Source organism: Callorhinus ursinus, unplaced genomic scaffold (genome assembly GCF_003265705.2).
Source record: "Callorhinus ursinus isolate GAN/ISIS: 27379988/994484 unplaced genomic scaffold, GSC_fseal_2.0 scaffold61, whole genome shotgun sequence".
Lineage (NCBI taxonomy): Eukaryota > Metazoa > Chordata > Mammalia > Carnivora > Otariidae > Callorhinus > Callorhinus ursinus.
Window position 1 is genome coordinate 8,199,287 of NW_027397123.1, and position 27,634 is coordinate 8,226,920.

Sequence of the window (27,634 nt, forward strand, 5' to 3'; positions counted from 1 at the left end):
TTTTCAGTAACATTTCAGTCCTTCCTCTAGGATCATAGAAACAGTTGCATTAAGTTTATCAACTCGATTTAAGTAAGGCAGTGAGAACTAGTCTAGAAAAACGAGAAAGCGGCTTGCTCTATGCCAGATGGGTCCACGTTGCACGGCGACCTCATTTTCACTGAAACCTTGGGCGAGTGACGCCCTCTGGACCGCATATGCAAACCCGATCCCTTATTAGCCTGAGATCCCTCCTGGTCTCAGGATAGCGCTAAGCATTTTATTTACATTGATTGCAGTTTAGAATTTTTGTAAACTGCTGTAGGCAGAGCTGAAGTTTTTAAGGCCCTGGGGTTTTATTCTGTGCTCCCAGCCTGCAAGGAAATATCGACTGTTTTTTTTTTTTTTTTTAAGTCGGAGTAATTTCGTTTTAGAAGAAGTTAATACTTCAATACGTCTCTACCGTCACAAGCAACAGCACCAATTTTGTGTCACTCAAAGGAAGTATGTTAAGAGGCTGAACTTATACACCATTCTAGCAGATTCAAGAATAAACCCTTAACTAGTCTTCTTAGTTTTGTTCTTTTTTTAAATGAGTTAAGTGTTTCATTATTGACCCTCAAAATCTCCCTCTGGGTGGTGCAGAACTCAATAAATTTGGAGTATCCAATCAGTAAAAAAATCTAAAATCTACAAAAATATAGAACACATTTGTTTTACAAAAACAGACATTTTAACTCAAACAGTTTTCTTCATTAGTGATAGAGAGCAGGATGTTTAGATTCGTATTTTTAATACAAGCTATTTGATAAGAGCTTGTCAGAGAAGAAAATCTTGCTTCATGTCTGTGATCCTTATAAAAACGAACACATGAAACAAAGCTTGGTAATAAGGACCGGAGCAGCCTTCATTCAAGTAAAATTTTAAAAACCATAATAAAAAACCATCTTTCTATTATGACATGAATTTCCATTTCTCACCAGCACCTTCTATGGATAGGGTTGGCTAGTTTTCTTAAACAACATTTTATATCATGTATCCCTAATTATTATTATTATTATTATTATTATTATTATTATTATTATTTTAGTGGCAACTTCTTTTTCATCGGGGGAAAAAAAAAAGACAACGGAGAAAAGAAAAGCATTTCCCTCAATACAACAATTTGATCTAAAAAGAGGAATTACTCATCAAACCTGCAATGGGCATCTGTCTGCAGATAATTCCTGACCATGGATTCATTTGGCTGTGTGTTTTTTAAAAATGCACGTGTAAGATGGCAATCCTGGCAGCGCCGGGCAGCCGGGGCGCAGGCGGCGGGCTAGGATTTCTCCGCGAGTGCAGTTGGGACACCACGTGAATTGATTTTCTCTGCAGTGACCGCTCCAGCCTGACTGGCACCGCGGCTGCCTCTCAGCACATCTCATGGGCGGGCGGGGGGGGGGGGCGCTGATGGCAGCAGCTGGTGGCGGATCATGGGGGTGTTTTCCACAATGAAAACACAGCCCCTCCATCTTCAAGGCAACACTAAATCATTTAGATGGTATCATTTTTCAGTTAAGAGCATGACTGGGGGACCAAGACGACTTAAGAGTTGGAAGGGGCCCCCAGCTTTCTCCAGCTTGGAGGACCCAAGCCTTTCGGAAATCACTTGTCTTCCACCTGCATTGTTTAGAAGTACTTGTTGCCGGGTAACAGTTTAGCAGCCATTTTCAAGGGCTGGGGATTTGTTTTTGTTTTTTTGTTGTTTTTTTTTTTAATTTTTTGTGTTTTTTTAATATATATATATAGATATCTTTTTTAAATTTTTAAATGTTCTATACACTAGTGGGGGGGTTGTACATGATTTTTTTCCCCCATTGGAATGCAGTTAGCAAACTCTTTTACCAGATGCATAATCTTAAAACTGTGTAAAATAATATTGCAATATACAGGTCAGTTTGCTCAGTTACGCTCCTCCTGGGCTTTGCAGCCCTCCTCTGTTAGCTCTGCTGAGCTCCCCGCCTTGACAGCTGTGGGGTCTTCGAAATTCCCAGAAGCCTCCGAGTCGACTCTGGAGCGTTTGAACCGGCGGTCGGGATACTGACTGTTGTCAAAAGGCATACGATGGACGCAGAGGACGTGGGTCTTCAGGTTCCCCTTCTGAGAGGCACTGTAGGGACAGTATCGGCACTGAAAAGGCCTGTGACCTGCGGACACAAAGAGTGGCAGGTCAGCTCTGCTGCATGCGGGACCCCCCCCCCCCCGCCCCCATGGCTCAGAAGACATCATCATTACTACCAAGAGTCTCAATATTGTGATTGCACTTACTGTGCAAAAATCAAATTAGCAAAGGACAGAAAAGTAGTCAATATATTTGGACAAATAGTTACTTGGAGAAATAATAAGTTACCGACTAATAATAAACTTGGCCGGGAATGTGTAAGATCTTCCCATCCTAGGGAGAGTTTTAATGCAGGCTTTCTGGGTGACAGAAGACAATGTTCCCAACACCTAGGTTCTTTTTCTATAAAATGTTAGATAGCCAATATTTTAGGCTTTGCAGGCCAAGACACAAAATCAAAGATATTATGTAGGTACCTCTATGACAAGAGAAGAAATAAATTTCCAATGTTTTATTGATGAAATTCAAAACTCTTTCTTTTAGACGCTGAAATCTGAATTTCGTATGATTTTCCTGAGAGATGAAATAGTTCTTCTTCCTTGCTTCCCAGCCCCTCAACTGTTTAAAATGTAGAAACCATTCTCAGCTCCCAGGCTGTACAAAAACAGACAGGAGAGGGATTTGACCCCTGGAGCGTGCTTTGCTGATCCCGATTCTACACACACAGAAAAGCCATAAATCCCTCCACCTGGGATCCTGACTCAGGTCTCAGCACTAAGCCAGTTCACTTTCTTATCTGCCCATCAACCCTTTACAGATAAGCAACCGGAGCATGGGCGTGTGAGAGGGAGTGCGTGTTTGCATTGGGCTGAGGGAAGGATGTGCCCCGTGCCTTGCTCTGGGGCAGGGCTGGAAGTGCTAAGCTCTTGGAATTTGTAGAACCTCAGCGTTTCAAGAGAAGACTGTAGAAGACGTCTGGCAGGAACCAAAATCTCCAAATGGCCAAGGCCAGAAGGTTTTAAAGAAGTTTAGATTCTTGTAACCTTTGGCATAAAATTTTTCTAGACATGTCTCAATCAGAACAGAAGACGGATTCTTGTGGAAATCCACATAGTCCTCCATGCTTGAGCAGACACGCACACATTTCTGCCATCTTGAGGAACCAGGAAAGCATCTGGTTTGGGAAGTTCTAATAGAACAATTGCATTCCCCCCTGATGCTCAGAAGCTGTTGATGTGCCATTCCTGGAAGCCCATAAGTGCTGTCCCACCCAGCACCCAGAGAGGTCAGGGCCCAGGGCTGGGTTTCATTTGCTCAGAAAAATAAACAAGTAAATAGATGGGCACAACCATTTACACCAGGAGACATCCAAACAGCGTATTCAGCACTTTTTCTAGAATAGTAATTGCAGAAGTCCTGTGTATCTACTTAGCAAAACAGTCTTGTTCCTGCGACACTGGAACCCAACCAAACATTTGGAGCTGAAGCTCACTTTCACTTCATATGGCGCACAGTGCCCGATCCTTCCTTCTTTCTTAGTGGGTTTATGGAGAGCACTCTCTCTCTTCCCTCCTAGCCAAATGGTCTGCAGGGATGAATCTCTCCTACCTATTGAATCTTCCTCTTTCCCATCCCCCCTTCAGAGGCTGGTCCGTTGTGTCCCAGCTCTTGCCCAGACTATGAACACGGCAGCCTGCAGGAGGGTTTCAAGCTTCCCAGGTGTCCCACCTGCAGCCCAGCCTACCCAGGAATACCAGAGCGGGCTCCAAACACAGGAGGACAGCTATAATTTCCTTGCCTCGAGTCTCTGATGGCCACCGACGCTCTGAGAAATCATCAGGACCTTCAAGTCCAGTGCCAGCCACCTCACCAGTCTCCTCTGGAGCATCCTCCCTCTCTCCAGCTGTCCACACCAAACCAAACCATTCGTGGTCTCTGCAAGAAGGCTTCACTCTGCAGGGTCTCCATGTGCTTGCTGTGTGACCCTCTCCCTGAAGTACCATTTCCATTCTCTCTCTTCTTTCAAGGTTCTGCCCAACTGGGATGCCGCTTTTGTGGGCCACTGTGTATCGGTCCCCTTGATTGGCTGTGGGCTCCTGGCAGGAAGCAGAGCCATCTTAGTATCATTGGTGCCAAGCCCCACTACCTGGCACAGAGCAAACAGGCATGAACTGTTTCTGGAATTGAAGCATTATCTTATTCCTTCACCTTGCCTTTTCTTGAAGGTATTATAAATTTTTGGATAGCATTTCTGCTTCTTTTGTTTCCATTGTTGCATCTAACACAAGGCTGAATTTGATCAACTTTCCCACTTGCCAGAAGCCAATTTGCAAATCTGTGGACTTTGGAGCGAAGAATAAACAAAACCCAAGAAAAGTACACTTGCTGTTGGCCCTTCTGCGCAGCCTACCACAGCCAGAAGAGTACCACCAGTCAGCAGGAGGGGCCTGGACCTGAGTGTCAGGTGAGAGAAAGATTTACCAGCGTCATTCCCCTCCTGCCTTCCTGCTACCCGGTACCACCCTTAAGGCTCGGTCACTTTGCCCACAGATGACAGGGAAGGCCATGCGCTAGTGGGGAAGGAGAACCGAGCCTATTTCTAATGTGGATTCAAGAGTTTTAGAAAGAATCTAAGTGGCCCTATTCTTCATCACATCGGAGTTAAGGCATAGACAAAAGGGGAGAATCCCGGTGCCAGTGAGTGGCAAGTGGGACAGGAACAACCATTCTCTCTGCCGTAATAGTGAATCTAAGTCAGTCCTAAGCTGAGAATCAGCGCGTTTCAGGCAGATCGCAAGACTCAACCACCCAACTCAAGAGGTTGTTCGTCCCTGTAGACACCAAACTACTAGCCCAGGGCTCGGTGAGAGAGGATTCAGGGTTACTCTGCAGGAGCAGCTCCTGGGCAGGAGAAAAGACAGCCCAAATCTATAGCTAGAGACATAGGAACTAATTGAAGGTCATCCAAAGAACCTGAGAAGAACTGAGATACCAGTTCTCAGGAAGCCTAAGAAATGTTTTGAAAGTTTCTCAGAAATATCTTCTCAGGAATAGACTGCATCTTCTGACTTGCCACCACGGACAGCAATGTGGCTGCTCACTATGCCAATTACCATAGCTCACAATCTATGTATCATATGGAGGTAAGTCACTGACGGACACTATCACCACAGTCTGACAAGTCTCTGGAGTTAAGAACTCCGAATAATAAATAAATGAAAATAAAAAATAAAACCAGAACTCTTGGCACCATGATCCAAAGAGTCTAGCCCAAGTATGAAGCAAGATGGCCAAACCGTCATCTTGTTTAATAAACCCACCTCCGGTCCCCAGGATTCAAAGTGGGTCTTCTGTTCTTCCACTGTTCCTGCCCTGCTGTCAAGGCTGTTTATTATATTATCTATCATCATTACGAATAATACATTTCTGTATGAATTCTATGCTACAACCTTTGGAAGCCACCCTCTCTGCAAATTGTACCACAGGGGAGCCATGCGACATGCATCTTGGCAAGCCCAGTGGAGAACCTCGAACATCACCTTTATTCACAATAAAAGCCTTTGTGAATGGCCAATTTGGCATCAAAGCACCAAGTGCATTTTTCCCACCAATTGATTTTTAAAATATTAGTCATGATTTTAACCTATGGCTATCTCTGAGTCTCTAGGTCTTGGTAGAGTCAAAGAGGTACTATAATCCAGGCATAGTTGGATACAACAGTGATCAAGAAATGAGTACTGAATTCGTTTGCATTTTAACTTAGGTGAGATGGAAATCTATATGTAAACATATAGAACACTGCGTGTGTACATTTGTAGGAGGAAGTCTGTACGATATTGGAATCATAATCAATCCTGATCTTGCAATATACTTTGTAGATAGAAGCATTGTAGGTAATGATGGTAGTACCTGAAGATCCCGAACACCTGAAGATCCTGAAACGCTCCATAGTCCTTTACATAGAGTTTTGTATGTGATCCTTATATTAGAGCTTTATGGCAAGACGAGCAAGTTAAGATACAGTAAATCTGGACGGTTTGAATTTAAAACAAATTTCCACCGGATATAAAGTACTCAGACACCCTAATTCTCTGAAATCTTTACAAGAACCGTGATTGCAATATGTGCTTACAGGATACACATACACATACACACAACACCCCCTTCTGAGTGGCTTGCTGAAAGGTCCAGAAGAAGGCAGTCTCACCAGGATCAAATTTAAGTGAAAGGTCTGTCCTTTGGTGATGGGAACATTTACTTCCAAACAGAAAGCTATTGTTATGCAAAGCACTTTTGAAAACTGATACATCTCTGAGTCCAGCTAAACCTGGATGAAGCAGTTCAAATTTCTCTACGCTGTTTGTATACTTGAAGCCCCGGGCAACTGTGACAAATGCAGTGATGTCGAGGTCTGTTAGCTTTTGGCCAGAGATCATAAGCAAGGACTTCAGAACAAACCCCAAATCTGAGAACTCCCAGGAATAGTTAGCTGTGGTGTTCCAAATATTTGTGACCAAGAAGGGATCCATCTGCAGGTAGAAGCAGCAGGAGGGGCCCATGGAAGCCTGCTTCAAGCTTCTGCTGTCCTGCCTGAGGTGGAGGTGGGGCTTGCGGGGAAATCCGACCTCCAGATGGAAGCAGGTCATCCCATTCCCAGAGGAGAAGCTGATGCAGCCCTCAGGGTGACAAGGCCACCCCTTGGTGAGCTTTGAACTCTGCAAACTTCCATCCATCCCTTTTGAGTGAGATGAAAACCAGCCACACCACCTTGGTAGCCTGGAGATAGAGTCGGCGATGCACCTGGGTCTGCAGGTGGCCATGAATGTGCTAAGGTTCATCAATTTCTAAGACAGATTAAGCTTCCCCATTAGCAACCAGCATGGAGACGGCGGCCTCTGTCCAGTGTAACCCCACTGAGAAGCACTGCACTCCAGGGCAGCCTTTGGCCAAGAGGAATCTGGCTTGGTAGTTTTGCTTTGCTCTCGGGTGTCCTCCTGCCACACACTAGGCAGCAGGAGTCTGACCAGGAGCTTGGGTTCAAAGCATAGCCTCCTCCCTTGAGAGGTGGGCAGTCTACTTAACCCAAACTTGAGTTTCCTCTGTGTCTGGCCCAGAGTGAGGAATGGGATCTCTCAGGGCTTCAGTTCCCACGCCTTGAAAACAGAGGCAGGGGAGCAGCGATGCTAATACTCCCACCATAGGATGTTGTGAGCATGGCAGGGAATCCTGCGTCAAGTGCGGAAAAAATCCAGAGCTATAGAAACGTCAGCTGTCTGTCACTGTCCTGCTTACTGTTCTCACTGCTGTCATCTGGCAGCCCATCTAAGCCGGGTCAGGGGCCTCCGGGCTCTGTTCTTCATCAAGGTACTGATAGAGCAGGGTCTCCTGCATCATCGCTGTGTGTTCTCTGCCTCGGGGGTGGGGGTGGGGGGGCTTCGGTGAGAGCTTTCGACATTGTCTCTCCTCCGGGCATCTGCCCTTGAACCGGAGCTTTGGGAAACTGGAAGGCCTTCAGAGACCAAAGGAACAAGTTGTTAACAGTTTCATTTCGCTTGGAGGGAGGTCAGCAAGTGGAGGTGAGGATGGGCTTTGGGTCAGACTGCATGCCAGGAACATCTCCCCATCTAGAGGATACTATTCTAGTCAAGGGCTAGATCAGAAACACCGCTTTCAGGCAATGTGGGTTGTGATAGAGTAGAGGTGACTGGGGGGTTCTAAGAGCTCAACCCAGAGGAACGTGAGCCCCTCTATATCCTTCCACTGTCTTCACCCTCAAATCCTCCCCAGAGTTTGCTGCCTTCTGCATACGGGACTCTCTCTGCTCTCCAAATGCTTCATACTCTTTCCTGCCACAGGATTTTTGCTCCATCCTTTCTCGTTCCCTAATCTGGAATGCTCTCTGCCCCTACTTCATCTAAGTACAGTAGTTGCCTCCTCTAGTACACCTGCCTCTGCCTCGAGGAGGAGGCCCAATGACCCAGACTCACCATGGGGTGGTGAAGGCCATTAGGGCAAAATCTGCAGGGGAGTTTCCAACAACAGTAGCTGAACAAATACACAATTATGTCTATCTTCCCCGCTGGACGGTCGGCTCCACGGTGCAGGGGCTGTGGGGTTTTGTTTTTTGTGACTTTGGATTATTGCCATTTCTCACTACCTAGCACAGTGCTTGGCACATCACAGATATCCAGGAAGTATTTTTTAAGTAAAGGAAGGGATGGATGGATGCATGGATGGATGGAGGGAAGAAAGAATGAGAGGCAGTCAGGAGAAAGAAAGGGAGAGAAGCCCTCCTCCAGACAGAGGGACAGGCTTGACCCCAGGCACGGGGGGGATAGGAAGCCTGGGATCAGTGCAGGGGTCTGGGAGCAGGGCACAGTGATGGAGGTGAAGCCCAGTGAGGGAGCCGGACAGGGGCCAGGCTCACAGGATCCACTGGGGAGTTTGGCCCTCCTTCCATGGGAGAAGGAAAGGAGGGAGGCCTTTCCAGCTCTGCAGCAACACAGCTGACTGAGTGCAGCCCCGATCCCTGTCTGTAGCCCGGGCCCTGGGCGTGCGGCCAGATGGGTGCCCCCCACTGCCCACCCCACTGCACTCCCCTCTCTCCACCTCTCACTTTGAGGCCATCAACATTTCCCATCACTGCCATGTGAAAAGTAAGTACATCATACATTAATTTGTATTGTCACTGCGCCGTAGAGCCGTGGTAAAGAGCACATTCATTTTTAATCCACTATGAATAATATATAAATATGTATACAGTGTGGAGGGTCAAGAGGAGTAAGGAGAAAGCAAGTCGTACATTGTTTATAACAAAAGTGGGGAAACGAGATATTTTTCTTACTTGCTACGATGGAAATATCTGCTCTTTCTCTGTACTAAGGGGGAGAGGAAAATGCCTCCCCTTGGGGGACCATCCATTAATTACAGCTCCACACTTGTGGGCAGAGATGGGGCTGCATCCACGGAGCCTCTAGACTTTCCAAACTGATGGTTTCTCCTCTGGTGTGGGATGGCAGATTGGAGGGGTTGGAGGAGTTAGCGGCCAACCTCCGGTGTTTGGTCTTGGGACAATTCATCAGGGCACATTTATAGGAATTGTGTCAATTGTCCTTACAGTCACCAGTAGGGAGATGTGCTAGCGAGAAGTCTTCCCATTTTACAGATAGGATAACCAGGCTCAGGGAGAGTAAAGAATTTTCCCAAGCCCTGCACAGGGCTATGCAGCTAGCTAGTTTCTGACCAGGAATCCAACCTCAGGGCTGTCTCACAACAGACACTCACCTCGTCCCACGCTCACAACAGACGCTCATGCTCACCTCTGTTCCCTCCTGCCAATCACTCGTTGGAAGAGTCTCCACACAGAGTTATCTTTGATCAGGACCCAGGATGTTCCAGGAGAGAGTCTATGAACACCCTGGAAGGGCGTGCACTATAATGCGTGTGTATGGGATATCACTCCTGTCACATGCCACCCCCCTTAGGGACAACAGGCACCACTGTGGCCTCGAGACACCTACCAAAGCCAGGCATTGCACACATGGCTGTCACCAAGCCACAGGACTCCAAGCTTCCATCACACAACTCCTGGAACCCAGCCCACTTCCACGAGCACACATTGAGTACCTACTGCATACATTAGCCCGAGCAGATTGCTGTGGGAATGACACAGGACTTTCAGCGCCACGAGGATGGGAAGGGCATCTTTTCTGCACGCCTGACACAATGCCCACCCAGTAGAAGCTGAGTGACTGGCCACACAACCTAGTGGACACCGTCTCCAGCAGGAGGAGGAAGAAGCCAAGATTTTATGAGGCGAGGACATCCAGCTGCTTTGAGCCAGGCTCCAGTTTCCAGTCAAAAAGATGGCACAGAGGACAGGCCCCAAAAGGGTCCTGGGAAAGGAAGAACATTCTTGAGGAAGGACCCATGAGCTGTTTGGCCAGAGGCAGGGTCTACATATGTTGACAGAGGCACAATTCTGGACATTGGAACAAGGGCATCCACGGATCATGGTACATGGTCAGAATGAGGAAGAGGGTCCAGAACAGGGTCACGTGTGTAAGCGGTAGGGAGTAGGGTCCCTGGCCCCAGGCGGGCACAGAGACATGGGCCATCCCCTGTGTCCTCACACTGCAGAGTCACCTCTCACACCGGGGCAGGCTTCCAGATCAATCACACAGGGCCCTTTTATTGTCCATTGAAATAAATGGGAAAAGTTGGTGTGTGGGTAAATGAAGAGGAACATTGCTGCCATGACTTCTAGATCAGCCCCGGCCACAACCCATTTGCACCCTGGGTGGGCGTCGACCCCAAGAAAGCCGCCTGCAGTAAACCCATGGCTGACTCACCAGGAGACACTCCCATTGTCCTTTCTGAAATACCTTCTTCTTAGGAGCACAGGATTATGGAGTATTTGTAAGACCCCCAGGAGGGTCTCCCACAGCCACATTTTATGGCACTGTTTTCTAGAAGGGGCCAGCTGGTGAGGTGGGGAAGAGTAGCCCTCAAAGGCAGCTCCCATGCACAGGGCCAGGAGGTTTGGAAAGCACCACCTCTGAGGGGTACCAAGAAGGAACCTGAGCAACACCACTTCTTCTATTGCACCCCAGCTGGAGAGCCCTTTGCATTCCTTGAAACTAGGGACATTTGCAAGATACACACTGGTAGTTAAGAAAATGGTCCCACCTCTATGTGTATGTTAGAAACACGGCCCCCATAAGTGAACCTGCAGACCTGGGAGGAATCCAGGTGTGGGGGTACCAACACGCTTTCTGGTGGGGCAGGCCTCAGGCCAGTGGTCTGGTCTCCACCTGGCCCTTCCCTGCTGCTCCCTCTGAGTGTCTGCGGCTAACCCTGAAGCTGCCAATTGGAAGGGCTCCTGCCCAGGACCCTGGCCATCCTTCCAGGTTAATAGGCTCAACAGAGGCAATGAGATGGGTAGAAATATACATACACACACCGAGCCAACAGAAAGAGCTACTTTATCAGTTGCACACATTATACACACACACACACACACACACACACACACACATATATATATATATATAATTTCCCTAATTCCAAATAGGCAAGAATGGTTCTAATCAGGTGCATAATTTATGTTTTCAGTTTTCAAAAAAATATTCATCCATCTAATCAAAGATGCTAAAACACTTCAGAATATCCTTAGTATAGATAATTTTAGGTTTCAAATTTCCTGTGATTTGGGTTTTAATTTTAAAGCACTACCAAAAAATATTTCACTATTTTAAAAAGTGAATTTTGATCCATGTGGTAATGGATTGGAGACGCCAGTCAGTGTGAACTGGTGTATAGTTCAATATCTGTAATGCAGATCTGAGTATATGCAGGGGTTAGTAGACACACTTATGTTTCCTTGTTCTGTCTGCTGAGCGCGCCGAGAACCCGGTTAGTAGACACACTTATGTTTCCTTGTTCTGTCTGCTGAGCGTGCCGAGAACCCATGACATCCCAGGGGCAGCAAGCACATTTAGCACCCAGACTTGATTTTTAGTACCATTCTCAACAAAAGGAACCAAGGCTGCTTGTGGAAATGGCTGAATCTAGGGCTGAAATGGGAAATAGATAAAATGGTCCTGGAGCCTCTTTTGCCAGAAAGTAAGAAATTGCTCCAAATGCCATGCATTGATGGGGGTATGTCAAAGTAGCAGGGAGCCAAGTGAAAGAGCTCCCAGTGGCCAGAGCTGCAACAATTTTAGCAACAAAGTGAATGACATAGTATCAGATTATAAACCAAAGTATCAACAAGCATCCACAAGCCATATTGACATAACTAAACGATTAAATCTCTAAGTACATGGAAAAGGACAGACAAATGCCCCACGCATTTCACAGGCTTTATGAAGTCTCCACTTAAGAGGTGGAATATAACTCCTGCTCCTTCATGTGGGCTGTGTGGTGACTTCCTTCCCAGGGAAGTGCCCAGGAAGAACACAGTGTGGAATGGGGAAAAGACCGACTTCCCAGGGCAGACACCTGACAAACACAACCTTAGCCGGGTCACCATGGTCCGAGTGATGGCGGTGCCCTTATTTGATACAATGGGAAGCCACTTCACCTCTGTGGTCTTCTGCCCAGAAACCCACAACCCAAGTCTAACCATGAGAAATCCCAAGTGAGACATTCTACAAAATATTCCTCAAAACTGCCGAGGTCATCCAAAACAAGGAAACCCTGAGAAACTGTCACAGCCAAGAGGCACCTCAGGAGACATAACAACTTAGATGTAAAGTGGTGCCCTTGGTGGGGTCCTGGAATAGCAAAGGGACATTAGGTAAAAACAAAGGAAATCTGAATAAAATAGGGACCTTACTTAATAATAGTGTATCAACATTGAGTCAGTAATTGTAACAAATGTACCCTACTAATGGAAGATGCTGACAATAGAGGGAAATGAGCACCATAGGAGAATTTTCTGTACTATCCATGCAACATTTTCTCAATTCTAAATCTATGTTAAAATAAAAATTTTATTTAAAAAGTTTCTTAAAAGGTGAAGTTGGTTGATTTTCAAGGGACAGAGACAGCACAGCGCCCCAGATCAGGAGGGGGCCACAGCTAAGAGTGTCCAGCAGTGGGGGGGGGGGAACTGGAGCACCCGCCGGGCCTGCACCCAGGGTGTGTAGGGAGGCAGAAAGGACTGGAACACTAACCCCAGTCCTGCCCCTGCTCGGAGGCAGCATCGCTGTGACTCACGCACAGTGGGGAAGGGTGCGGACTCTCTAGTCCGAAGCCTGGATTCAAACCTCATCTGTCTCCGTGGTTTCGAGATCTTGGACCAGCTATCTGACCTTTCCAGATCTCACATTTTTCATCTATAAAATGAGCATAACAGAGTTCCCGGGCAGTGTTGATGTGAGGATTAGAGGAGCGGAGGCCTGTAAGACACCGAGTGCCACCACGTGTGGCAGGTAAGACACAGTAAATCAGGATCCCCTCCATATCGAAGGACCTGCTTTGTGACATGCCCGTGCTGGGGCAGCCTTGAAGGAGGATCACCATTCCAGTGACAATGCTGAGGGCAGGTGTCAGGGTCTCCACCTGCTAGCTGAGGACGCCGAGGCCCTGAGAGGCTGCAGGTTTGTCGGGGCCCCGAAGCCCGAGAGAGTCAGAACCCAGTGTTGCAGCAGCTCCCTCTGAGCCTGCAGCCAGGGCCCAACCCACTGCCTCTTGCCGCCTCTCTGCAGCAACAGATTCGAGTTCAGTTAGCAGGAGAGCTCAGAAAGGGAGGCTGGCCTCCAGAAGGCATCTGCAGAGAAGCGTGTCTGGCAGAGGGTATAGGAGTCTTCCAGATCCTTCCAGTTCTGCACCCACTCCATCTCCCCCCACCCAAGAAGGATGAGACTCAGGAGCGTCCTTCCTTCCCCATGGCCTCAACGTAGTCCCTTCCTCAGCAACTTCACGCCCCGGCTCTGGCCGCTGCCATGCAGATTTTGCCTTAAACCATGTTGATGTGTTTGCCCGCCCCCCCCCAACCCCAGCAGCCTCTGCGCTCGGCTTGGCCAAGCCACCAGCCTGCCTGGGTGGGCAGGAGACACAGCCCGAAGCGCAGGCCTCGGGCACTCACAGGCAACTATTGATCTGGGATCTTAAATCACTCCCCGGATTTTATGAAAGCATTTATGTTTATCATTAAATAACCTTCAAAGGGTCGATGAACTTACTTTCCTTTTTCGGAGATTTTTAGATGTGTAATATAGTAAGGCTCTAACCATGCCCAGTCTTTGTCTCTGGGTGAACGATTTCATCCTGAAAGATGCTACAGGAGACCAAAGAGAGCAGACACTGCCCTCAGTGCAAAGCGGGAGCCAGGAACAAAGGGGCTGGCAGCTTGGCCCAGGTCACACAGCAAACGCACCCCCTCCTGCTACCCTCTGGTCTCCCGGCATTTCCGGTGGAGGGTGAGTGCAGGAGTTGGAACACAGCGCTCCTGCAGGTGGTTTTCCATGGAACCAAGCTAACCGCGATTTAAGGTAACAAACAGCCTTAGAAAAAAAAACCCAGTGGATCAAAGTTGGATAGTCTTGCTAAAATAAAGCTAGAGGGTTTTGTTTTTTAAGTTTTTAATAAAATCTTAAGTGAAATGATTAAGGTGGTACTCGAGAGATGGTGAAGATGGGAGGGCTCCTAGGATTCACCCGTGTGGTACCTCCTTACCCTCTTGTATCCATGTCTTCCCTCCTTGGGGATATTGGGCCAGATACAGTTATCTCAAGTCCCCGTGGCAACAAGATGGGCAGTAGAGACCTAAGGAGTTTAGCAAACTTAGCAACAGCAGTGACTCCATGTGACCCACCTCTGACACCCACAGCCCAGCCCAGAACAACAGTGAGGACTCTCGAGGCAGACGAAGGACGTCAGAAAGACAGAAAGACAGCAGGTGCACCACTCACAGCAAGCCGGTCCCCACATCCTGTCTGTACATGTGTCCACCCCCACTCTCCAGCGTTCGGTGACTCCCTATTTCCTACCACAGCATCTTGCTCCTTAGCCTGGCTTTCCAGCTTGCAACCCTTTCTTACTTAATACTCACTACCATCCCCACAAGGAATTCGCCCACTGCAGCCCCCCGATTCCTCCCAGTCAGACCCACCAAAGCCCCAACCCCTCCTAGAAGCCTTTCTGAGGACCCAGCCGACAGAGCCCCCACCGGCACTTTTCAAAGACTCCGCACAATTAGGCGCTTAATTTTGTTCATCGGGCACTGCCCACTAATGGCTTCCCGTGGCACAGGCTTGGAGGGTCTCTCCCTTCTCTGGGGAGACAGGAAACTCCTGTGGCTCTGCACAGAATAGGGGCTGGATAAGGGGTTCTGGGGTTGTTCCCCTTGAGCGGCCACTTAGGAAGGGCTTGGGCCCCAGCCTTGGGTGGGTGACCCCTGTGTCCAGCCCCATTTTCTCACCTTCATGGGGGCCTGGGGACCCCTGGCATGGGCAGCCCTGATCTTGAACAGGCTTGCCTCTGTTTCTGGTCTTGTGAGGAGTGCGCATAGCTCGACTTTGCTCCCCTTCACCCTGCTTAGTGTCCTTCACCAGTATGAGCCACCCCTCCTGACAGGTGACCCCCCTAGACCCCTCCCCTGGGTTGTGCTCCTTACCTGGGAAGCCCTGCCCCTATTCTGCTGCTCTCCTCCCCAGGAAAATCTAAGTGCTCCGTGCCCTGGAGACCCCTGGGGACTCCAATCCAGGCCGCTGCACTCCCCTCCCATTCTGCGCGCTCAAGGAGGGCACAGGAGGGCTCGGCCATTTTCGGGCACACTTTGGGTCATTGGGTGGTTGTGCATTTTCCTGTCTTGCTTTCGGGGGAGCTCAGTCTCCCCATCAATCAGAGCTCCCTGAACCATACCCTCTCCTCCCCAGGTCCTCAGCAATGCCATTCCCACTTCCTGTGTGACTGTGATGTCACCACCCAACCTGACCCACGCAACCTGACTTAGAGCCCCCAACCCACACAACCTGTCACCACCCAACCTGACCTAGAGCCCCCAGAGCCCAGGTGGCAGCTCCGTGGATTCCATCAGGACCCTGGATGGACACTCTTTCACCTCCCTCAGAGATCACAAGCTGGTGGCACACGTATTTATTTTTTGTCCTCAACACTATGAGGGAAAACAAAGAGATTTCATGTAAAAACATGGATTTCCAGTTTATCTTGAAAAGTCAGAAGTTCTGGCAAGATCCTCCCAGAGGCAGCTGGTCAGACCCAGGTCCCAGTGGCCGCCCCCTCCCACCCCCTGGGGGGTTAGCCATGGTTCACCCTTGGGCCCACCTCACTCCTGGCATCATCCACCTCCTGGCACCATGAGCCTCAGAGTCCTCGTTCTCTGCTTTGTCCTGTCTTGTCCGTGCCTAACACACCCAGTGCCTCACCTCTGGGGGCGGGGCGGGGGCCCTCGGTGAGGTCTTTGTGAGCTGCATTCCTGTACACGCCCCGCGAAATAAACAAGTGGGTGGTCTCTGCTGGTTCAATCGTTTCCTGTTTTCCATTGTGTCGCTTAAAATGAACCCATCAGGGCTTAATTGTAGTTTCTGTTTTATTGTACAATTTAAATATGGGAGGGGGGCCAATATTGTAACTTGGCGTGTGCCAAGGGTGTGCTATGCACAGTGTAGACGTGGGGGGAGGGGCGTCCCTGCAAAACCACCCCACGCAAACATTGCACAGTAACAGACGTCCAAGCCACTAAAAGCTGGTATCCAAGGTTATCTGTGGATAATTCACTACCCACACTCCTCTTCATAAAAACATTAGTACATTTCTCGGTGGGGGGCGGTCATATGGTTTGGGGGGGCTCACATGGGCACAGAAAATCTCACCAAAAAGAGGGTAGCAGGAACACTCATATTGCATAAAATTTCAGTGCTCTTGCTTCGTATTAATGTGAGTTTATGTGTGAGAGAGAATCACACATCTCTCTTTTCATAAAGGAATCAGACACCCGCAATCCATACCCACAGTATATATCCATATAGATGGGCACTCTGGATATATTTTAAATAGCTACTTTTTATCACACCCAATTCTACAAATTGGTAGTGTGAACAATAGAAAATTACAAAGTAAGGAGAGATGGAAGCATAAACTTTCCAACATTGGGCTCTCTCTGACTGCCGCGAACATTGTCACATGCCAAAAATAAAATAAAATAAATAAATAAATAAATAAATAAAATAAAATAAAGTAAAATAAATAAAGCAGCTTAGAAGAGAGGTGACTTTTCTTATGAAGTCACAAAGGAAATGCTACTCCTTTCTTCTCTTTTTCCCCCCTATAAAAGGCTCTCTCTAAAATCAAAGGTGTCAGACTTTGCTTTCTCTTGCTGGCATGATCCAGAATATGGCTGAGGAATGACAGATGTCGGCACCCAGCTGCAATGAAGCATGCTAAAGTTTCTGTCTAATCCACTTATTTCTCTGTAGTCACGTAAACCAAAACAAATGGGCAGGGCTTTACATTAGGAAAAAAAAAAAAAGAAGAAAAAGAAAAAGCCCACAAGCAGCAAGACTTCGTTGCATAATGCAGTATACACACGCCATCTTGATATCATTTTCCTCACCGCAGGGCAAAGGCACCTTGTGGTGAGCACAGGTCCCTCAAGGTGTGGCCCCCGAAGCGTGTCAGCTACTGGGCCTCTTCGTCCTGTGCAAGGCACAGCCTCCAAAGGGAGAGGGTGAGCGTTGGGTGGGGTGGGGGCAAGGGGTGTCCGAGCATGGGGAGACCTTCCGGGGACCCCGGGGCATACCCATGCTGTGCACGCCTGTGCGCACACACACACACACACACTTACACACCAGCACACTCCCAGGTTTCTGAGCCGCTAAACCAAGATGATCATTGTTATCACCGCTCCATCGTTTTCAACTACTTGAATAAATCCAGAGGAATTATAAACGGAGCCCGTGTGTAATTAAAGTGAGCGTTGTTAGACTCTTCATTTAATAAAACACTTGAAAGGAAAAGCCCTTGCAGGTTTCGCCCGGCTGTGGGGAGCGGGAGGGTAAGTGCGCGTGGGGCCCCGCCTGGAGGCACCCGCCCAGCCTCTTGCCAGCGCCCGGGCGACCACCTTGTGAACCTGCCCCCCTCCGATCTTGTAAGGCGCCGGTGAGGATCAGGAGTCCTGGGGCTCGGTCACCACCAGCAGCCCCGACAGCTGCGAAGCACTTTCAGACGAGTCACAAGGAAAGATGTGACGGATTTCGCCCATGGCAGAATGGCGTTCCGTTTCTGGCCCTTCAGGCAAAAACAGTAAAGGCAAAGAGGAAAATTTGAGATTTCCCCCCTTAAACTTCCCACAACAACCTCAGCAAAACCACATGACTCGCCTTCTACAATCTCCCTGGTGTGTTTGCTGCTACTTTGGCAGGAAATCAGAATTACTGTTATATAAATTCCATCTGATGCCAGAGCGACCATCTGTGAGTAAAACTGCTTCACCTACGTCTGCCTGCAAAGCCACTCTCCCAGAGACAAGGGAGAAGGGGGGAAAAAAATTTGATTAATTTGCAGAATGCTTGTGATTTGCTCATATATTATTATAACTGCTCATCAGCACATGACAAATTCCCAGCCCTCGGTGCAGGCCCCCGTTTGGTTTCAGCAGTTCCTTGCGTCGGCACCTGACAGACTGCAGGGCCTCTAATGACTTTCAGATGCTTACAAACAGTAATTCTATCTTCAGAATAAAAAAGAAAAATCCGTAGGAAGAAAAGAGGAGTGAGTTCGTCTATTTCATTTCCTTCCTGTATATCAACATGATTTAACTCTTAAGGGCAGCCACCGCGCCAAGATTGGGCCTCCCAGGCCCTGCCATGGCCGCCTGTGGGGACAAAGACCCCCAGCTCCGGAGGCAAGGTGGGGGCTCGGCCCAGGGCTCCACGCAGCAGTTGGGGGGATGCCTGGCAGCTCCCGGGGACCGGCAGCAGCCCCTGCCCGGCTCTGCCTCTCCCTCTGCGCTCCGGGACCCCTTACACCGGTCCACTTTTAAAACCCTAATAACCTCGCATATTCTCTGCAAACACATCTGCCTCATAACTGCAGTTGGATTTCTAGCGTTCCCCACCCCCCCCCCGCTTTGCTTTTAAAACTCTGATTATGCCTTCCGAAGCCCTGCCTCTGTGCTTGATTGTCTGTTTCAGATTAGAGATTTTAGAAGGAGACAAAGACTTCAGAATGCACATCAGTCCCACATATGAGGACCCACAGAAGGAAAAGCGATAAAACGCGATACACCATCTGTCCACAAACAATAACCTGCGTGTTTGGAGGCTCACGAATTATTTAGCGCACAACCTTCCCAAATTACGGAGCCTTGAAACAGGGCAGAGGCTGGGAGTGAGACCCTCTTTGATGTCTTTTGGTATTTCCCAGCCCCCTCGCCCCCCACCCCCAAAACTGATTGCTAACAGTTGAGGAATGTCTCTGTGACATGTAGATTTTTATTATCAGGATCTTCCTATTACACGTAGCCTGGGATCCAGGCAAGGGTGGGCTCGCCCCCTCCCCTGGGTCCTCACTCCCACCGCCACTGCACTCTGGGCCACAGACATTTTGGGACAACTGGCCCAGATGCAAAGTCTGTCTCCTTTCCCATGTGTCTGAGGAAGGAGTAAGCCAGGCGGGAGGGGAATGTGGACTCCTGAGCAGAGAGATCCTGAACGTCTCTGCCTATTCAGCAGGATGGTCAGCTGGTTGGTTTGCTTTTGGAAGGTATTCTAGATTTTGTTCCGGAGGCATTTAGACTACACACAAATGGATCTCCCTCCCCCACCACCTCCAGTCTTCTACTCCCCTGAAAACATGTTCCTTTACCTTTCTTGCTGATCCCAGGCCATAAACAACTCATAATAATTAGCCAGTATCTTTTTACTCATGCTACAAAATTCCTTCTAAAATGATTTACTAAAATGGAAGGAAAAAAAGGACCAACTATCATATATATATATATAGTTTTTGTTTGAAGTGAGTGCTTTTTTTTATCAGACGTCCCTTACCCCTTTGTTTTAAGCCCGGGACCTCTGGTTATGTGCAGGGGCTTTGCCACTCCCTGAGCCCTCCCTAGGCCCTGTGAGTAGGTCCTCCCACTTCCAGGTCTGGGAAACCAAAGGGCATGCCGGCGGGTAGTGAAGCCGGCTGAAGCAGGACATGGGCCAGCTGGCACTGGGGGGCCAGGTGGTCTGGCTCCAGATGCCTCTCTGAACCACCAAAGAACCCCAGGATCCTGCTGTAAGGGTGAGGCCCGAGAAGCAGCCATTTAGTGCCAAAGAATCCAATGGATTACTTTACATGATTATTAATAAACAACCAAACAAACATTTACTTTGCAAATTGAAGCATTTCTTTCCTGAGTCTCAAAATAGATATGTCGTTATACAGAGAGGAAGGCTGGAGCTGAATGAGAACTAAATCAGGCTTCATTACCAAATCCATCGCAAAGCTTAATTATCCAGGTTCTAGTCCCTTTTTGGGTAGCTCCTCCCTGGAGCCCCCGGCCAGCTCCAGCAGGCCCAGTTTCCCCACACTCCGTGGCAGGACAGGGCCCTGCCTCGGGCCCTGCACAGGGCCTCCCTCTCCCCATCCACGACTCCTCGGGACCAACCCTGGCCAGTGTGGCTGGTATTTGCTCCCAGGCCCCACCTGACAAAGCCCTGCACACAGTAGGTGATCGGACAGTAAGCTCCTATTGTTGGATTTCTGGAGAGGTCTGGGTCCATCCCGTGTTCTGAATTGCAGCTTGTTCTCCAGACTCCCCTAACCTGATATCAATTAAGACTGTGTTTACACACACAGCTTGGCTGAAATTAGGGGGGGCGGGGAAGCAAAGAGGGGAGTCTCACTTGCATTCAAACAACCAGATGTTTATTTTATTTTTTAAAATACATGATGCCAAACGACAAGCCACGTTGAGATTTTTCACTTCCTGGTATCTAGCAACAAAACCAGATTCTGCTCCTTGCAGCCCTGAGGAACAAGCCTGTGTGCCTCTTTTTCCTTTTCCTTTCCCTCCTACCAGTATTACCATCATGTTCTTCTCTTCCACACGTGTCCCATTTGTAATTGGCTGACACATTATGCTACGGGACACATACGGGGACGTGGTCTCAGGGAGTCACGCAAGGCCCGGTGAGCCCCGTTCCTGCCGGACGCTCCGAACAGGCATGGTGCCCACGCCACTCCCAGGGCCCCCGGCTGTCTTACTTTTAGAGGGACTCTCCGGATTTCTATTTGCTATCTGACAATGACATTATCCCAATAACCACAACCAATCCGAAGCTTACCCAAATGACTGAGCTTCCAAACTCCCTCCCCTCCCAAAAACAGTTTGGAAAACTGGGAAGGGAAAGAAGAAATGAGGAAGCCCTCCACCCCAGAAGGAAACAGTTTCTGTTTCTCTCTCACATCGCCAGCCCCTCACACACACACACACGTTTTCGGCATTTCAGCCCTTACGATGTGTCAGGGATTGGACATGGATCACCATCTCATTGAATCTTAAAATCAACAGGATGCTATTGAGCATTCAGCGAGAGCCCAAAGTTACTCCAAGCACACAGAGACAGGTGCAGGGAACAAGAAGAGCTCAGGTTTCGGAGGCAGGCAGTCCTAACTTCAGCACTTAACAGCCTCATGGCCTTGGGCAAGCCCCAGCATCTCTCCAGAGCTTCAGTTTATTCATCTGTCAAAGGGGCTAATCTAGCACCCTGCTCAGATAGAGTGTCCAGGTCCAGTGGGGCGACACACACCAAGAGTTTAGCACAGAGCCCGGCGCGGAGTGTGTCAACATTGCCCACTGCTATGACCGTTCACGTCAGTTGCTGTTATTCAGCAGAGGTCGGGTCCCTGAAGGTTTTGCCTGCCTTCTCTCCATCCCATCCCCGGGGAAAGACACATCTCCAAGCGGAGGGAGTAAGAGGTGGGCGGCCAGGGTTATGCACTGGGACTCACACGCTGATCCCTAGCCACAACTCGGGGCTTCGCCTAGACAAGAACCAGAGCTGTTACTCCCTTAGAAACACCATCACCCCCTCTCAGGCCCATCCTGTACTTAAATGAAATATTGAAGTCCATCAGGATGAAGTCGGGGTTTCGGAAGCTGTAGAAAGAAAATTAAAGCGACCAAGTGAAAGCGTTTTATGCACGTGGGATAACTGCCTTTTGATATAGCTTTTTACTACACATTTGGTATTATGGATCCATAACAGATAAATGTGTATCGTGGAATATATAAAAGTGCCAACAATTGTCAATATGCATTCACATGCTGTAGTAAGAATATTCTATAAAATACTCTCAAAATATGATGGATGTGCATAACTCGGTGAGTGATGCTGCTGATGAAAATTTGGAGACAGTGCATCTTAAGCCGCAAGGAGGTTTATTAGACACAACAGCCCAAACTCTGCTGACATTTTAAAAAGTCCCTTGATACTCAGAACAAAGAGTCCTCCAGCATGCACTTTTGCCAAAGCCAGGACTCAAAACACACATAAAAACCAAATAAATAAAATCCAAAACCTAGGCTTGGGTGACAGGAAACAGCAGTTTGGGTCCATGTGTTACTGACCCAGAGCCAATGTGGACGTTGGTTCTCCAGGTACCTGCCAGGAACCTGTGCAGACCAGAACAGGGACCTAAGAGGCAGGCTGAAGTGGCCTGGCCGCAGCCCTCCAATCTTTGATGTACATGTTTCTGGGCATCTAATCTTCAGAATGAATTTTATGCTCAGGCATGGTTGTTTTGCTGCCTTCACTTTTCCTGGCAGTCATAAACACATTGTTATGCTCTTAAAAAAAAAATAAAGTAAAACATTACCAGCTTCCTATACACATAATAAAATCAATCTTCTGGCTCTAGTACATTAAATGAAATAGCATGTCCCCAGAAAATACATAATAGTCAGTGTCTACAAGAATCATGCAAATAAAAGTAAAAATAAAAATCCAAAGGTCAGAATAAAATACTAAGCGTATCCTACAGAAATAGATGTAAATATCTGCATGCATTTTATAAATCATGTGTCCTGAAAGCACCCCTATCAAGATGCATTTGAGAATTCCTAATCTGCGGTACCTTTTTTATGAGTTTATGAAGTCAATTTTCCCATCTCCCTGAGATACAGACATTATACACATGGACAGTAAATAGACCTTCTTAATTGAGCTGATAGGTTGAAAGTGAAATTGTCCTTGAATTTACGCTGAAAGGTAGAAAGTGATTCTTTATAATAAGGGATTTAGCCACTGACTTCCCTTTTGTATGGCAAGGACTTTATCAACGGACATATTTAAGTAAATAATGCCCAAGAAGATAGATTCTGCATTAAAGGACAATCATCTTGGCAGGTCAGATACAGGCGCCTTTGACACGCGGCCCTGTGCCGGAGGAGGGAGCCCGGCGTAGCGAGAGCTCAAATTCATCAAAGTTCACATTTGACTGGCTCCTCGCAAGCCAAATGTGGGAATGTGGCAATCTGCAATTTATTTAATTTTAATTCAATTTTGTTTCACATCCTGTTTTGCAAGTCAGCGAGCTGGGCTAGGGCTGCCAAAAAGGGGGTGAAATGAAGAAGAGCAAGAAGTTCCCGAGTCGGCATGTATTAGCAGCCCAGTGTTTGCCCGGCCGGCGGGAAGGAAGCCTTTCTCCAGAATCCACCACTCAGTCTGTGGAGCCTGTCTTTGCCCACAGTATCACAGCCTCACTATCTCCTCGCTGAAGGGCCTATTTGTCTGCTTTAAGTGAAATCACTCAATTCTCAAAAGTCAGTGGAGGACTTTAGAAGGGGGAGGGTTCGGATAGGCTACTCCAAATAAGTTCCATTAATCAAAAGACACAGTGTAATGTAACTAATATTTTACAATTAGGGGAGACAAGATGGAACTAAAAGCCATCTATCTCTCTTATACCACATGATCATCGATTCATAATCGGAGACTGAGAGTTGCACAAAGATGCATTTACTGGACGGGGGGGAGCGGGGGGAGGGCCGGTCTGAGCCGAGATAATGAACACGAGGAGAGAGCGCGACGCTGAAGGCTGAGGAGAGATGACAGAGGGGCTCAATGCTGACGGATGACATGAAGACACGAGCAGATACCTGACAGCCCGCGGGAGCCGCTGAGCTCCTTCCCCAGCATTATGATCCTCAATTATCTCGGTGAGGGACTAAGAGGGAGAAGGGGGAGGCTGGCTGGCGGAGTCGCCGGTCACTGAGCGCCGGGCCGGTGCGCGACGGTGCCTGGGGAGGCCACCGGCCCCAGGTGGACACCACCTTGTGGGGCTGTGCTTTCCATTGTCAGCGCTCCTGGGCACACGGGACAACGGGGGCACTCGCAGCTCCATCTGTTTTGTAATAGAATTCCCAAATCTTCAAAGGCGGTCATTTTTTTTCTTTCACTGCCACCTTCAGGAAAATTAAAGAGTTGGCCCTTTCCAAAAAATAAAAAATAAATAAATATATAAATAAATAAAAATTGAAGGGGGGGTTTCCTGGGAGTTGGTGGGGAGGCTGCAGGATGGGCTGCTGGAGACAGCTCACACTCCCTCCCAAAATGATCTTCTAGAAGTCTGCCAGCCAGCGAGTAGTGCGAGTAATGCTGAGGAGGGGAGGAACCAGCAGGAGGAAACGCAGAGGCTGGGGAAATGGGAGAGCGAACCGGGAGGGAAGTTGGCAGGCCCCTTCGCGGGCGGACCTGGGGATCAGGAATCCCCGCGCGGAGAAACTTTCTCTGGCCAGCGCACAGCCACAGGCCGGGGGCTCAAGCACCCACACATTCCCCACCCTGCCCCATCATGTCTTTGTAAAGATACAGATGGCCTCACGCAAATGCTCATGTAGCGTGTCTTCCGAACAAAGAAAAACAAATGATGTTCCGGGCGGCAGAGTGACTTGGGAACTCAGCAGAATGGCAGGACCGTGCGGCAGGTGGCGGGGGTGACAGGGCCCCAGCCGGTGATGGAGGTTGAGGGCTGTGCTGCCTGGTGCCCGGGCTGCATCCCCCATTCCCCCGGGCTGCATTTCCACCAAGCCAGTCCTTGACTCTACAGCACGGTAGTGACAGATTCTGTCATATGGACAAATCCCAGACTGAAGCTGGAGGTCCGGGCAAGCCATGATTTTCCCCCACATCTATTATTTCAAATCCTAACTTGACCCCTGCGTGTGCTCCCTGCCTCCCCACTCCTGGCCGCCCGCCCTCTCTACCTCGATGTGGTCTCCAGGCCACTGCAAGTTCCCGTTCGCAAAGAGCCAAACCGGATGGGGATCCTAGAGTTTGATTTCCCCACAAAGCAGCGGGGAGTCTTGTGTATGTGAGCGTGTGCGCACACGCCCGACACACACAAATACAAACACTGCTCCGTCGGAAGAGCCCCCAGATGTCCGGGACTTCTCTGCCCAACTGGTATTTTCAGCAGCTCGGATGGGGCTGCCCAGTGAGGGCAGGTGATGGTGCTTCCAAGAGGCTGGCTCCAAAGCGTTCCATCAGGCTGTTGCCTCTTCCCTGAGGGAGTAGGGCAAAGCATGGGAAACTGAGGTGCAGGGCCGGCCCTCAGAGCCCAGAGCTCAGTGGCCCCGGGGATCAGATGGGAGGTACTCCTTCCTCTTTGCAGTTTTACCCAACTCTTTCTGAGGACCTGGTGAAACTCCTCCACAAAGCGATCTAAGCGCGCCAAGGAGTGGGGCGCTCAGGGAATACAAGGCAGGTGTTGAGTCCAATCTGGTGGGCTAATCAGAGGGTGGAAGTGTTAAATAAAATCAATTTGTGTGGCCTGAGTAGCCGTAATTGAGACCTGCCCTGTATCCACACGTAACCCCCTAGAAGCAGCACCAAAACCATCACTGGCCCCCGGAGGCCCAGTTGGAGTGTCCCAGACATAAAGAGGGCGCAGCCACATCTACCCTCGCAGGCTGGGCGAGGACCGCTTTGCTGGTCGGTGAGGTCAGGTCTCGGCTGCAGCACATGGCTCTCCTACCTCATCAATCAGCCCCTATGAGGTCATCCTATGAAGCCAACAGCCCTCTCCCTCACCACCAGCGAAAGATTTCCGAGTTCACATGCAGACCCTTTAATGCGAACCGACTGAACCAAGCCATAGCTAGGTAGGATAAAGCATGAAAGCCAGCCAAAGCCAAGCCTTTAAAAATGAAGTCCCAGGAATACAGTTCGTGCGCATGGTTTTAACCTTTCCAGCACCACGACGTCGTCCTGAAGCGGAAACGAGCATTGCGCATGTTCAGGTAGAATGAACATATTTACCGAAACCTCCTCCATTAATCTGTGGAAATTCGATTTATTGTCTTTGGAAGCGGTCTGTGCATCAGTGGTTTTATGCACATGTGGATCAGGCTTGGTCTTGGGTCAGCACATGGTTCTTTTATTTGTGGTCTGATCCAGTGCAGGACAGAGAAGATAAACAATGTTTCAAGAGGATTTCTAAAGTGAGATATTCTTAGGGGAAAAAATATATATGTAATATGCTACAAGGTGGTGTTACTGTATCCAAAAAAAAAAGAGCAGTGTTAAAGGTATGAATTATTAAGTTGAATGAGGTAGAAATAAAAGCATGGATTCCACGTTGCTCTAATTACCCGAGCTCTGTCCACTGACAGGAAATCTTAGTCATATGTGTCTGAGGCACAGCCCCCTCCTGTTGAAGGAGTTATGGGACAGGCTGCAGTGGGGTAGGCGACAACTGAGTGGATTTTTTTCATCTCCAAACATCCTGGAAAATCCACCACCAGTCTGTGGTGATCATGGGTTGTGACCACCTGCTTCTCTGGTTCCTTCATTAGAAAGATCGTGTCTTTGAAAAGATATTTAGTGGAGCAATTCCTTTCCCCTTTCCAGGGACATTCAGTTTTCAATTCTCAGTGCTAAGTATTGACAGGAAGAAAGACGGGTAGAAAACATGGAGAGGAAATGAGCAGAAAGTCCACTTAGCTTTGCCTCCTGGTCCCAGACTAGGTGGGCTGGCAGCCACTAGAAATTAAATAGCAGAGGTTTTCAAAATGAAAACAGAACATTTCCACAATTATATAAAAAAAGAAAGAAAGAAAGAAAGAAAGAAAGAAAGAAAGAAAGAAAGAAAGAAAGAAAGAAAGAAAGAAAGAAAAAGGCTCTAGCGCTATAATACTCCTTGAACTCCAAACAAATTATTTGGGAGGATATTAAGCCTGGAAGGTCTTTCAAATTTCTTATTAGAATGGAGATTACTTAGAGCTCGTGGCCAAATCACATACAATTTGACCCAATTCTTCTCCACCCTTTCACATCATTTGATATTAGGCAGAAACTATTGTTCCAATGCTGAAATTCATTATCCTCTTCTGCAGCCAAAGCCGGGGGCGGGGGGGGGGGGGGGGGGGGGGGGGGAGGGGGGAAATTCCCCCAGCCCTGGCTTTCAACCTTTTATTGCAGCCTTAAAGGTGGTCTCTCGTGCCACCTAGAGGACAGGCGGTGACATGTCATGTGAGTCACCCAGAGGAAAATTAAATACAGCTGAATAATTGAATGAGAGGGCAAGTTGAATCAGGGGTCACCATCTGTTTGACTAGAATTGTTGGCACATTTCAGCTAAGCCTCGCGCGCCTCGTAAACATGCTTACAGTTATCATAGCTCGGATTGCCCTAAAATAAAAGAAAATTGGTCCTAAAATAAGCCTGAACTAATTAAACATATACCATCTTGTCGTCATGGAGACCAGAGTGAAGGTCACCAGTTTCTCATGGCATTCAGGAGGGTGTTGGTGCCAAAAAGAGACAGGTGATTCTTTCAGCTTCTGGGGAGAGGGCATCTCAGGGGCTGGAGGTGCTGCCCGGGTGGTGGTGGCCAGGGAAAGAGTACCACCCTCCTCACCCCAGCCCCCTAGGACATTCTTCCTCTCGGAGCCTGAGGGGAGGTGGAAGGGGGAGCAAGGAAGCATCTCTTCTTTGCAGACCCCAGACCCCAGGTGCCCCCTGCCAGTGTTACTTAATGTTCTGCCCATTTGGCACGTTTGCCCCTGGGGATGGGGGTAGGGAAGGCATCGTT

General features: G+C 48.6%; 1 protein-coding gene across 5 annotated transcripts in view; it reads right to left on the reverse strand.

Moving 5' to 3' along the window:
* Nucleotides 1-1,387: 1,387 nt before the first annotated feature.
* ZNF536 (zinc finger protein 536) overlaps nt 1,388-27,634 on the reverse strand; it is a 420,861-nt gene continuing 394,614 nt past the window's right edge. For all 5 annotated transcript variants that reach the window (XM_073885153.1, XM_073885151.1, XM_073885155.1 and 2 more), the window contains one exon: nt 1,388-2,168. In XM_073885153.1, the coding sequence (XP_073741254.1) occupies nt 1,924-2,168 (245 nt within the window). In that variant the 3' untranslated portion in view covers nt 1,388-1,923. The remainder of the gene's footprint in view (nt 2,169-27,634) is intronic.